Below are 14,072 nucleotides of genomic sequence, written 5' to 3'. Positions count from 1 at the left end.
ATATGGGGTAAAGAGGTCCAGTAGACAATGTAAACAGTAGGTGTGATGCTGAAGAGCATGTGAAGGGGGTTGTGAGCCTTATCAGCGATTGTAGATAAGAGATAGGCAATGTGTATCTGCAACAATCGAGAAGGGAAGCTGGGGTAAGACGCGGAGAGATAGGACAAAGAAGGGCCACACAACACCGAGTGAACAAAGATATACTCCCTTTTTCTGCATCTGGATTCGACCTAGCCGTCGCCTCATCTCGGCTTATTATGGAGGCCATCGCTCGGGAGCGCTTGAGGATATTCGGAACCCGGTCAGGGCCAGAAAGAGGTGTCGTAGACTCTGCGAGAGAGTCCAGACGGGCGATTCCGACGGGGCACTCGAGAGATTCAATGGTGCTCTATCGTCTGATTGGAGGCGCATAGGGTGGACAGGCACTTACTGCAGACCGCGCAGCGCTATTTGTTACTCGATCATATCGAGCAGAGATAAGGGAGATGCGGTCGACGAGGTGGGTTGCGGGTGGAAAGGCCCTGACGGAATGGCATGGCACTGGCGCCTTTTTGGGCTGACGCCTCCCGATATCGTTGGGAATTTGGGTCTCAGCGACGGCTCCGTGCGTTCGCCGGTCGGTGTTCCCTCAAGCGATTCTTTTTTTTCGATCCTTTATCAGCCAGGCCCCTGTCCAACGGCGTGCATTTCCACAATTTCCCGGCATCGCTAAGGTTCTGCGATGCGCCTAAACCTTGTTGGGCCTGGTGGATTTCTTGTAGAGTCTCTTTATTACTCGATCATAATTCCCTTTTTACTCGATCAAAACTTCTGACTGGCACTGTGTTCATGGTAAATGTCTCTCAAAAGTCTGACCAGACTTCAGCCACGTCGCCGTATGCATTGATGTCCGCAGCAAGGGTGTCTGCGGCGTTTGATGCAATTTGCCGGGCGTCCATTGGAGTTGATTGTCGTGCCCTTCTATGACGACGAGGTCGATCCCGTCGGTACAGGGATGAAGTCAGGGTCCAACTCCGCATCATCGATGAACACAACAAAACAGCAACTCAAGGAAAAGGTCGCACGACTGCGACTCGGACGCGGTATGGGGTTGAGAAGCGTTTCGAGATGACCTTCTTCCGTTGTGAACCGCGACGGGTTAGTAACGTGGAGCTCGTGCAGTGAGGGCTCAGCGGAGCTGCCACGGCTCGAACGGGGATGGCCGCCCTGAGACATGGTAGTTAGTACGTTGTAGTCCAGACAGACTCAACTCATCAATGTCGACATGCCTTGCGACCTGCCGCTTCCTGCACTCGAGAAACAGTCAAGTCACTTGGGCGACGAGCGGTGCAACAGTGGTTCAAGAGCTGGATTGTCCAAGATTACCGGTACGGACTCTTCCAGGTCGTGTGCCTTTGCGGTGAGGCGTGGAAGTTCATCATAGGCCAAGGGAAGGGAAACCTGCTCGCACCTCACCCCCAACCGGGCGACGGGTGATGCCGCCATTTGCTCAGCCGGGTCGCGCGTGAGTCAGGGTGAGCCAGGGAGTGCCGTCACCCGTGTCTCACCCTCCGTAGGGGCGGGCGACGCCTCGCTCTTAGGCGCTAGGGGCTCGACGATCGGCTCGGGGCTCACCCAGGAGGAGAAGAGCGTGGCCTCTGCGGTTCGCCCTTCGAATGCACGCTCGTGAACACTAGTCAAACGAGACGAGTTCAAAAGCGGCGCTGCCTAGTTCCACGCAGGGAGGCTGCCATTTTGACTAGAAAGACCTTCGACCGTCTCGGCCTCGACCACTTATTCACTATATCGAGTCGACTCGCCCTGCTATGAAGGAGACAGAGGTGTTGACAAAGACTCCCTCTCGCTACTTTCGCGAGTTTCCTTCTCTTCCACCCAGATTCCTTGACGCTGCCGCCCGTCCCCTCGCAGGTCCCACTCGACCGCTCCAACTGCGCGACCGCCTGAAGCGGACGACTCCCTTGCTTTCTGCGACCCCCCCTCCCTCCTGTTCGAATGACCACCTTCAACGGATCCTGTCGGCCCTTTACCTTCCGCAGAGAATGCTGGCCTCCCTGATCGTTCACACAGGCTCACAGCCACCTCCCGCTCGTGCCGAGGCTCTCGCCTTATGCTCCAAACCGAGCACCAGCCTCTTTTGTGTGCAAGTAGAGTAGCGCTCTAGCCGCCTGCCTCCGTCCGGCTGCGTCGCGGGGATATGGTTCTGAGTGAGAAGATTCCTAGTGCTGTGGTGGTCGTCGCCCGTTTCTACTTGGCGGCGACTCCGGCTATTGCCTGGATAGGACTACACGTCGGACCCTCCGACACAGCTTGACACTACACATGTCGCTGTGAGAGAAAAATCTGGCGATCGACTAATGGTGGAAACATCTCACGCATCGGAACAGGCAACTGAGACACTGGGCTGGCAACGACCTGCCAACTTTGCAGAACGGACCTGAGCAAGCGCCAGTCTTAATTGGCGGCTGAATCGTGGCCAAGTATTAAGTCTGCCTGACGGCGAGTGGGCTTGGTGCTGAGTCAAGGGAGAATGTAGGGTGGTCGTACGCGCGGTTCTTCACACCCGATCTATCGAACAGAGGCGGGATGCGTGCACCGAGGAAGGGCGAGAGAGCACAGGCTGTGGGACGCGCGCCTCGGCCGCAGTAATAGGTACTTCTCTACAGCGATGTGGTCGAAAATTGGAATCATATCCAGACTGTGCACCGTGGACTTGATCAGCTCGACTCGACGGGCAGGAATCGGCACCTGGAGACACGAGACTCAGACTCGACTGGGCGCTCGACGTGATTGTCACCCTTCTTGGGCCAGAGCGTGAGGAAGGGAGCAGCAAGGGGAGTAAATGGGAAACGAGCGCCGGGCTTCGAAATTGAGGAAATTGATGGCGACGTACAACAATTGTGCGATTGGGGCTCGAATGGATCCACCTGCGGACTCTGGTCTCCCACTCTGTCGTCAATCCCTATCTGCTCCTGGAGGCCTCCCCTCAGAACCGCAAGAAAGGGGCAATCACGGTTCATTCTGGCTTCCCACACGATTTTCCCTGCTCATGCTAGCATATCTGCGAGGCTCGCGATACCTTTGACCATGACTATTTAACCATCTTGAGCCTGCGAGAATGCCGAAATCATGAAGTGATTGGGACGACATCTCCCAGGACTCTGGCGCGGTCTACGACGCTGATACACCCCTCGACCTCGTTGGTAACTCTTCTGTCTTGAGCTCTTTCCCCTCCTTCCGCAGGTCCAGGAGTGGCGCCTCTGGGGGAAGAAATCCCTGGTCACAAGAGTCTAAGGGACACCCTCTCGCCTCGGCGACTGATCCACAATTTCCCCGTACAGTGCAGCGAAGACCTCTTTCGTGACGACCACCCTGCGCTACGAACTCCAGACAGATGAAGAACATTCATTGCAGCGATGAGAGAAACAGTCCTAGCCTCAGCTTCTGGGACGCATTGTGTGCTTCACTCGTGCTCTCCTTTTCGTTCGATTTTACCCCGTTCAACCTCTTTTGGGTCTTTCCGACACCCTCTCGCTCGAATGACAACCTGGTTGGCGAAGCTATACACCCTGCCTTCGATCTCTACTTCGCTGCCCGGGGGAAGGGCCGTGGGTACGCCTTGAGAACGAGGAGAAGCATATTGCCACGCCATATTCTCAACACCGGTCTAGTTCGCACCCAATCAGGGCGCCGATTTCGAACAGTCTTCGCAAAGGCAGACTCCAGGTGGTATTGCCATTTTGTACTTTAGAGTCAAGGTAATCGCCACATCTTGTGGCCCAATTTGACTGCGAGATTACCTTCCCAAGTCGCATCTGAAACAGATGCGATCAAATCTGATTACGGCCGCCTTTCAAACGATCAGCTCACGGATACGATAACCAGTACATGCGACCCTAGAATCCCCTCTCGTCTGAAGCAAACCAATGTCGACTCTTCTCGACCTAAACCGAGGCTCCCCATCTATGGAAGGAGAGCCTAAGGCCACGCCTCAGACCCTGAAGCAACACCAAACAAAGCCCCTGACAATCATCAAGGAGAAGAGGTCCAACGAGAACCACGATACCAGCAAAACGAGGTCATCAAGCAACTGCAAAATCGGTCCAAGAAGACCAAGTGGGCATGAGTTTCCCGTCCGTGGTCCCCAGTTGAGGGTCTAGTGCATAGCGGGATGAAGTTAGTCCTCAAGACCAGTCACCAGAAAGTGGTTCGGGACTCTAGAGAAAGGATCCAAATTCTCAGCTGGTCGTGTGTCCGTCACATTGGAGATACCCAGCAGCCGCAATTCCCATCCTTTCATTCCCAGCTTTAAAGGCGACAATGTTAAGCATTGCGGCTGCTTACCGATCCAACCACTGCCTCATCTCTTCCCGATGACGCCGAGATGTACCGGTTGAGACTTCGGTCCCACCGATCAAGGAGATCGGGGCACTCGGCAAAAACATGGCTTATCTGTTCTTTCCAAACACCCATTTCATAATCGACCGACCCATACGCCTCCAGCTTATCACACATAGCCACGAATTGGCTCGAGATTGCAGATGGTGGCTGTTGAAAGCATGTCTGCTGGTAGCCTTCCGGCTTTCAAGGCCATTTGGACGGTTTCTTTCTGTCATTGTCGAAGCGCTTCCCAGCACAGCTTGAAGTTTCGCCAGAATTCAAGATACCCCTCATACTTCGTTTCATCGTCGTGGTGCAGACTCAAAGAGCGTTCTCGTTAATTCTGTATCGCATCCCACGTCAACCAGACTCACCTACACTGTCGCAGAATCGACCAACCATTGAGATATCACAAGAAGCCTGTTGCTGGCTAGTCTCGATCGGTTGCACTCAAGCTCACCAACCACAAGCTCGAGACACCGTTGATAGTCGGGAAGACTGCTGCCCAAAGATCCTGCTGCAAGAGCGAAGGTCCGGGAGTGGATGGCAGCAGCCGAAGGAACGTTTATGATCCATGGGCCTGCTGTAAGTCGATCACTACACCCTACACAGTGCAAAAACGAAAATTTACGAGGCTCGAGCTAATGCAATCACCAGATTCTTTATGCACGATGGCGTATTCCCGAGGTTGCTAGAAAATACCTACCGGAGATGGAGAAAGGGCTCGCACCAAATGTACAGAGCGATCTGGACTGGCTTGAGACAGAACCGTCAGATGGTAGGGAGTATCTTGTCGGAAAGGATGTGACGGCCGCCGACATCCTCATGGGGTTCAATATCGAGTCCATTCTGGCGAGGAAATTGGGCATTGAAGGGAAAGACTGGCCGCATACCAGGAGGTGGCTGCAACGAATCCAACAAAGGGACGCGTACCAAAAGTGCGGTAGAGAAGACAGATTACACTCTCTAGCACGGGTTGTAGTGCTCAATCACGGTCTCAGTGAAAATTGTGGTAGTGTTCTCTGACTCTTTGTTTTTTATTACCAACAGGACTGATGAGTGGTCACTAAGAGTTCAACAGTCTGCCTTCAGGGAACATCCTGATTCATTTTGGGGGCCAAGTCCAGGTCAAGACTGGATACTCGATAGGAAATCAAGAGAGTCCACAGCAAGCCCTGCACCAGGCTGCATAAAGTCCTGCCCAAAAGGGGCAATCTGTGGATTGAATGGTTGCGCTAGCCAGTCTTCCGTACTCTCATCCTCTCCAAAATTGAACTCACTTGACAGATCAATGGTGCCGGCCGGTAGCTGTCCCGTGGAAAGCCCGTCGCCGGCCCTCTGTGGCCCATGCAACTGCTCGTCGTGTGCATGCGTTGAAGCAGTGGCGTATGATGGCCGGTGTTGTGATGCCGGTGGTTGATCCAGGTGCGGTTGAAATTGGTCTTGTTGTTGTTGATGCTGATCCACAAGACCGTACTGTGAGACCCTAGGCTGCGCTCCCCTGCTTCTGTTGTTGCCGGCCGAAAAAGGCGATGATGCTCGACTCCGATAGGGAGAGGCCATTGCAGCATGCACAAAGGCCCTTTTCTTGACTCGGAAATTCCGCTTGAAGCGCTGGACGTGCCGGGCAATCGGCTTTGCGTAGCGTGTGGATAAGTGAATATCATCGGCGTAATTCGTCTGCAAGGCCGCAATGCACCGGTCGAGAGTTTTGAGAGATGCAACGATCTCGGCCTCCCGTGATCCCAGGCTGATGGATTTTAACAGGAAGACCGATGCGCTCACGATTCTTAGGTAGAGCCGCACCGGGCAGTAATGTCGTAGATTCTCGTTACAGAGCTCCACGGCGATGGTGAGAATCCTGCCGCTCGACTCGCGAACCTCTTTGATCGATGTAAAGCCTTGGGCGTGTTTTGACTGCAGAATCTCATGGTCTTGCCACACTTGGTCTGCACCGCTGCCGAGATTACTGATCCGCTCAACAAGCGCTTGTATCGCAATCGAACGGATGTACATGCGGGCATAATAATAATCCACAAGAAGGATTTTCCGAGCGGGGCCTTAAATGGCTATTGTCTTGTGTCAGCCGTCATCAGGGAATCATGGAGGGAAATTTGGGGTGGGTGAGAGTTGAGCTTACTGGGACATGACATTTGGGTATAACCCAAGTACCACGAGTCTAGAAGTGGTTGAAAGTGGTCGAGCAAATTGATATATCGCGCGCCCCGAAGCATCTGCTTAGTCGTCGATCGATTCGCAAAAAACATGTCTGCTGCTGTTGTTAATAGTTTCGTGATGTCGATCCATTTGGAGAGAACCCAGCTCCCTGTCAAGGTGGGCTTGCTGGTGTCGGATCTCCCGAAACGGGTGACTCTGCAATGTCCTGGAGCACTGCTCCCTGGGGAAAGATGCTCGTGCAGCCCAGCCGTAAGGACAACTGTGTCACGTAGAGAAAGGTTGGCAGGTGCGCTAAAAATGTTGTATTTGCTCTCGCTCTATCCACTTTACAGTGTACAGAGCACTCCTATATATACTATAGAAATCGGAGAGAACACCGTATCTCGTACGATCTATAGATCATTCTAGAGAGTGGTAAATCTCGTCGTCGACGTCGTTATCGAGCGTTATTTAGGGTCGATAGCGAGGTTTAGGAAGTATAGCTAACGTAAGTATTCCTTAGTAGTAGAGTATCGGAGCCGACTATATATAATATATCCTCTTTAGGCTATATCCGTCGCTTTACCGTCGAGTATAGTCTATACGTCGACTAGGCGAAGATATATATAGACGAATCGCTTATAATTCTATATTATTAGTACTTTCGTAAAGCCGTCTACTCTTATATTAGCGATTACGATCTATTCTATCCGTATTTTACTAGTTTATATCTCCTATCTTAACTAATACTTATATAATAATAATAATAATAATTCAATTATAGTCTAATCTAGCTCCTATACAGGACTATATAGACTCTTCCACCTTTTCTAGGGAAAAACCCTTCGCCGAGAAAACCCTTATCTCGCCTTCATAAGACGCGTACGTAGAGTATACGACTCGCCTCCGTCCCGCTCGTATTCTCGCTTAATTCTCTCTATCGATTATAAGAGGTCTCTCTCTCGTTACTACTCTTTACTATCCTATAGAGTACGGTATAGTAGAGTCTTCTTCTCCTTTATCTTCTTCGTAAGTCGAAACTACTTAAGGACCCCTAAGGCGACTAGCTAGCGAGCCGTATATACCGCGGATACTAGGCGTAATAGAATCTCGTCTATTCTCGTCGTCTCGTACTATCGTAGTAGTTTAACTCTTTCGTACCTTAGGTAGTATAGTAGAATATATTATACGATCTAAGTATATATTCTATATAGATAGAGCGTAATTATATCCGATATCCTAACCGCCGTAAGCTACGATCCTAGGCCTATTACCTCGGTTCGTATTAGGAATAGAGCTATCGCTTACGCCTTCGTAAGACTCGCGTAGAGCTTACGCCTATTCTACTTCTACGGCGTCGTTTACGTCGTCGGGAAGTATCTCTCTCTAGGCTTATTTCGTACTACTTTCTACCGCTCTCTCTACTACTCTAAGGACGCCTTACGCGCGTACGTCGTATTCGACTCGGGCGCTCTCTATCTCTAACCGTCTCGATAGGCCTACGTACGTCTCGCGTTAATCTCTCGCCGCGTACTAGCTATCGTCTTCTACCTCGCTAGAGTCGGTCTAGAGCCTCGCTCTCGTCTCGCTCCTAATATCGTCTTCTAGACTTAATTCGCTATTAGCCGTATACTTCTCTCTATTAAGTAGTATACGATTCGTAGTATATACTTTCTATCTAGGTCGGTAACCGTAATATCTAGTAGAGGGATATATATTTTCTTCTTAAGCGCTACCCTCGGTATTTTTCGATATATATTCGTTACTCTTTTTAGATATTAGTTCTATATCTTCTTAAGTAGTATTAGTCTCGATAGCGAGAGTATACTCTATACGAGATATATACTAACTTTCTATACTTCGTAGAGGAGTATAGGCCGTACTATAGAGATATAGAGAAGTTTTATATTTCTAGCGAAGAGTCTCTACGTCGATATAGCTAGTCTTACTAAGATCTTCGAGACTATAAGCCTCTTACGAGCTATATACGCGATATACTCTTTCTACGTAAGCTTCGAGTTAAGCTATACCTCGAGAATCTTAATCGTCTTCTCTTTCGAAAGAATCTTCTTATCGACGATTTATATACTCTTTCTCTACTAGTTATCTACGACGTATTTTCTTATAAAGTAGATTAGCTAGTATTTATCTAGAGCGAACTTTATCTTATACTAACTAGTCTACTACTCGTAGACTTTATACGCCTTAATAAGTCTTATATAATTATCCTTCTCTAACGATCTCTAGGCGATAATATTCGTATCGTTAATAAAGCTAAAGACTAGCGTATTATCTCTATACGAGTCGAGTATATCTAGTAGTCTCGAGATATAAAAGAGAAAAAGAATTAGCGAGAGTAAGAAGCTTTATAGAATCTCTATATTCGTCTCGATCTAGTTACTCTCGTACCCGGCGTATACTATTCGCGTACGTCTTCTACTTAGGAAGCTCTCGATAACCTTAACTAGCTAGGAGAAGATCTCCTTAGCCTTAAGAATATTAAGAAGTCGCCTATACGGAACGTTATCGAATACGCTCTAGATATCTAGACTTAGTATAGAGACTACGCTTTTGGGCCGTACCTTCTATATACGCTCTACGTATACTATAATAAGATCTACGGCCGAGAGCGTCGAGCGATCTCTTCGCGCCTCTATCTAGCTTTAAGGAAGAAGATCGTATTTCTCGACTACGTTTATTAGTCGATTCGCTAGCGCCTTCTTAACTACCTTAGCGAGAGTATTCTTAAGGGTAATTAGTCTATACGCTTCTAGAAGTAAGTAGTCCTTCTTATTATCTTTACGGAGAGTAATAGTCGTAGACTTCTTAAGATACGCTAAGATCTAGCTCTACTCGAAGAGCCTACTTATCGCCTACGCGACGTTGGCTACTAGGATAGAGCTAAGTACTTTAAGTATCTTATTCGAGATCGAGTCGAGACTCGAGACCTTCTCTATTAGAAGGGCCGCGAGAAGAGCTCTTATCTCTTTCTTCGTAACTCTCTAGAGAATTACGAGTTACGTACGAATCGTCTACTTCTTAGACTCGCTTATTATAGTTAGCGCTAGCAGAAAGAACTTCTCTACTAAAATCTAGTTCTTCTCGCCTTTATTATCTATAGTTAGGAGATTCTTAGCTCTTCTTAGCGCCGAGAGATAGAAATTCTTATATAGCTTATCTATACTTCGTCTACTCTATCTCGAGATATTCTATAGATCTCGAGAGGTATTCTCGAATAGCTTACTTATCGCGCGCCTCTAGTTAGCCCTCGCGTTTCTTCGAATCTTCTACTTAAGCTAGCTCGCTAGATAGTATACTAGTCTTAGCTAGATCTAATTTCTAGTTATAAGAAATCTACGCTTCGTCTACCTAAAGTATATAAGTAGCTTAGTAGCTCTCGATAACTAGTCTAGCCTTACTCTCGATAACGAGCGTACCCTTAGATAGATCTCTTCTAGCGCTTTCTTAATATTCTACTAGATTCTCTTAAGAGTTTTAGTCGTCGTTTCCTTTCCTCGCTATATCGCCGCGGAGAGCTTATCTATATCGAGCCTATATAGTACGAATCGTTTACTTTCTTATAGTATTAGGTTTTATCGAATATCGAACGTAATACGAATCGAGATATAATTCTTTATTAGGGTCTATAGAGACTTAGTACTATAGAACTCGACTCGTATACTAAGCGGCCGTTTAGCGAACGTAAGGTCGATTACTATCTTCTAGTCTTCTCTTCTCTATAATACGTCTCTCTACTAGATTAGGAGTATTAGTTCTCGCGCCTTTATTACCGTTAGTAGATATTCTATCTACTACTCGTACGCGACTTCTACGCCTTTCTATACTAAGTAGTATACGTTAAAGTTATCTAGGATAATAGTCTCGCCGGTCGCTTTATTAAGGGCTTCTCGAATTCTTCCCTATTTAGCGATTCTAGGCTAGCTTCCCCTAGAGTTATAGATATTAATTATCGAGAGTTTTCTTTTCTCTATCTTAATATCGAGTAGTACTATATTCGGCTCGAATTATATATATCTATAGTATAAAACGAGTATATCTTATCTTATTATAAAGTATATCTATATTATCTAGGCGGCCTCGTATACTAGTTAGTAGAGCTTAGGGTAGTAGATTAACTTTATAAAACAATTAAAGACTAGTTTCTAGATCGCGAGTACTATAGGCCGCGTAAAGCTATCGAAGAGCGTCCGAAATATATAGCCGTTCGAGTTATTATAGTTATACTAGATAATCTTAAACTTATTTATCGAAAGTATCTATAATATTTATCTTCTATATACTTAACTCTAGCGGCGGCTAACGATCGTTCTACGACCCGCCTACGAAGAAGAGGCGTCCCTATTAGAGGCTACGTATCGCTATCTCTATATAAGTTAATCGCTCTATTCTCTTCTATACGAGCGCTCTAGGGGAGGTTTTCCTCTATCTCTTATTCCCTACTATAGTCTATCTCTCTATAGTCTAGCTATTCCGAGATACGGCTTAAATACTTACTATCTACGTAAAAGCTATAACTTATCTTTACTAGATATAATCGTAGTATCTCTAGTATATATCGTAGGCGTATAGGTACTACGCCTTATAAGCCTTATTGTAGTTAGCGTATAAGACTCTCTTCTTAGTATACTCCTTTAACTTATAGGCTCTAGCGTATCTACTATATCTCGTAGGCTTCGTATATACTTTCTAGATATAACTCTATTACTAGTAGTTAAAGTACTAGATCTTCTAGAGCGCTCTCTCGAAGAGATAGACCTTATAGAGGCGCGCCTCTATTATAATACCGCCTTAGATCGCGCTTCGGCGTATCGCCTAGCTCTATAATCCGATAAGAAGAGACTCGTAAGTCTTTCTCTCGGCGTATATATATTCTATCTACTTAGCCGGGTAGAGCTACTTAATTCTAGAGATCTAGAGTCCCGGCGAGACCGTTCTCGAGTCGTTCGCGACTATAGCCGCGAGATCTACGTTATCCGTCTACTTTCCGGCCGCGACTCGGGTACTTAGCGGGACGTCTAGAACCTTAACTAGGTAGTTCTATTTATAGACTCGCATTATCTTCGTTAGGGATATTATCTAGGCGCGATTCTTTACCGCCTCCGTTAGGAGAGTTATATCTACGTCGCCGCTTTTTAGTACGCGGATCGTAATCGCTATTAAGATCGTCTTTTTAATCTCTCTAAGAATCTTCTCGTCTATCGTCTTCTTCGTATTAGATATAGCTATTCTTATCGTATATCGCTCCGGGTATACGAGTAGTACAAAAGTCGTATACTATACGGCCGCGCCGCGCGTAGCGACGCCTATCTATAACGGTTTAGTCGCGTCTCGTAGCGACTATACGATTCTCTCGATCGTCTTTTTAATCGAGATAAGTTAAATCTCGATACCCTTTAATAGTAGTACGTCGCGAGTACTAGACGCGTCCTAGACGCGTTTTACGCGTTCGACTATCTTATCGAGTGTCTAAAGCTATCTTATTTCGGTACTCTCTTTCTCGAGATCTCTTATAATTATATAAAGGTCGTCCGCTAGGCCGTATAGACTCTCTTCTATCTCGTTTCTCTTCTTAGCTTCTTACCCTTTTCCCGCCTATATAGCGCGTATTATTCTAGTATTCTCCGGGGCGTACTAGGACGTCTCGAGGTCTCCCTAGTCTCGCTGGCCAGCGCCGCTCGCCGCGGCCTAGTCTAGTGATTATCGTATACTCCTCGTATACGTCTGCTCTATATCTCGTGCTCGTATGGGTGTCTCTTTGCGCGTGCTCGAGCTCTCCTAATACTTATATATATTAATATATTTTAGTTTCGTAAATAGCTAAAAGTTATCCTTAGTTAGTAGATAAATAGTCTATATATTATTAGCCTTAATAGTAAATAGTTAGTTAAGTTTTAGGTATATCGAGTTAAAGAAGCGACTCTACTAGAGTACTTTCTTAGCTATACGAGATAGAGCGAGTAGTTTTACCTCTATACTTAAAGTTATTATAATATTCTATTAAGAGGCTTTTTAGTTAATAGAGCCTCTAAGTAGAATAAAGAGATAGTCGTTAGAACTCTTTCGGCTAGGATTATTAATAAATATAGCGTCTAAGTATATCTTAAAGATATTAACGCTCTCGTATTTATTATTATTTTAAGAAGTTATTTTAGGAGAAGTAGAGTATTTAAGAGTAAGAGTACGCGTACGCCTTAGGTAGCCTAGTACTCTATTAGCGGCAGCTATATATTCTAGTAATAGATTACGTAAGTATTATAATAGTATAGAGTAAGCCCTTATAATATCCGGTCTCGTCGTTATAGCTACGAAACTAATAGACCCTATACGCTATTAATATATATATATTTCTTATAGAGTAGCCTAGCTATTATACGATACGAGACTTTTAGTTGAAAGAGGTATTAACGGCATCTTTCTACCGTACGTATTAATATTAAACTTGGCTAATAGTTTATCGATATATAAATAATAAATCCTATATAAGCTATAACTTACGTAGCTTTCGATCTCGTACGATTTATATACCGAGAAACTAGTTAACTTCTAGTATAATACGTAGAGTAAATCGCTCTTATAGACTCTATAGAATTATATTAACTCTCTCCTTAGACTTACGCTTATAGTATAGGATAATATTATCGACGTAGAATAGGATAACGAGAAACTTATTATTAAGAATATAATTAGCTTCTAGTACTTAAGAAAGACCTAGTATCTTAAGAGTATTACTAAAAGTATTATATTATAATAAAGAGCTTTACTTAAGACTATAGAGCGCCTTAAGTAGACGAAGTATTATATCTAATACTTCTAAATCTTCTAGGAAACGTACGTAGATTTTCTCGTCGATTTTACTATTAAGGAATACGTTAATAGTATTAAGTTATATAAAATTTAGGTTATAAGCGGCCGTAATAGCTATAATAGTACGAAAGGTACTAAAAGTAAGAGTAGCTATATAGATATCTTTAAAGATAAGTTATAAGTCTTCTCGTATATATATACGCGCCTTAAACTTACTTAAGTAGCTATCGTTATCGAATTTATATTTAAATATCTAGATAAGAGAAAGAATATTACGTCTATTTATATCTTTAGTAGAGACTAGTATAAAGATTTACTTATATTTAAGTTTCTTATATTTAACTCTCGCGACTTTCTTAAATTTCTTTCGAAATAGATAATTAGCGAGCTATTTCTATAATTTTAATTTAGAAGAGAGAGTATCTCTATATACTCGTTAAAAATCTTTTTTAGTAGTAAAGGCGGCGGTAAAGGCTAAGTAGTATATCGATAGATCGTCGTCTATACTATTATCTTTAAGCGTAGCGATATATATCTATTTTCTTAGTTTCGAATATTATTTTATCGTAATAATATTTCTTTTATTAAAATCTACTAAGATATTAGTATATTAAGGGACTTAGATTATCTTATCTTAGTCTAGAGACGTCTAGCGAGATAAGTCTTCTATAGTAGTCTTCTTAAATATATATATTTATAGTTCTTCTTTCTAA

At 45.1% G+C, this 14,072-nt stretch overlaps 2 protein-coding genes across 2 annotated transcripts; one reads left to right on the top strand and one right to left on the bottom strand.

The window, feature by feature from the left end:
• Window positions 1-660: 660 nt before the first annotated feature.
• On the top strand, window positions 661-6,180 carry HMPREF1120_06507 (uncharacterized protein). Its single transcript, XM_009160710.1, has 2 exons — window positions 661-4,962; window positions 5,035-6,180. The coding sequence occupies exons 1-2, from the start codon at window positions 4,921-4,923 to the stop codon at window positions 5,401-5,403; spliced, it is 411 nt and encodes a 136-aa protein (XP_009158958.1). The 5' UTR covers window positions 661-4,920; the 3' UTR covers window positions 5,404-6,180.
• HMPREF1120_06506 (uncharacterized protein) lies at window positions 5,506-6,393 on the bottom strand (the record flags this gene model as incomplete). The annotated part of the gene is made up of 1 exon (XM_009160709.1): window positions 5,506-6,393. One exon carries the CDS (start codon window positions 6,391-6,393, stop codon window positions 5,506-5,508), a length of 888 nt encoding a protein of 295 aa, XP_009158957.1.
• Between the last annotated feature and the right edge of the window lie 7,679 nt (window positions 6,394-14,072).

The sequence above is a fragment of the Exophiala dermatitidis genome (genome assembly GCF_000230625.1).
Source record: "Exophiala dermatitidis NIH/UT8656 unplaced genomic scaffold supercont1.5, whole genome shotgun sequence".
In the NCBI taxonomy this organism is placed as follows: Eukaryota; Fungi; Ascomycota; class Eurotiomycetes; order Chaetothyriales; family Herpotrichiellaceae; genus Exophiala; species Exophiala dermatitidis.
This window is presented reverse-complemented; position numbering and strand designations above follow the sequence as displayed.

Coding starts and splice junctions, on each gene's coding strand:
- HMPREF1120_06507 (XM_009160710.1), top strand. CDS start 4,921: ATGGCAGCAGCCGAAGGAACGTTTATGATCCATGGGCCTGCT. Junction 4,963..5,034: donor TTATGATCCATGGGCCTGCT/GTAAGTCGATCA, acceptor TGCAATCACCAG/ATTCTTTATGCACGATGGCG.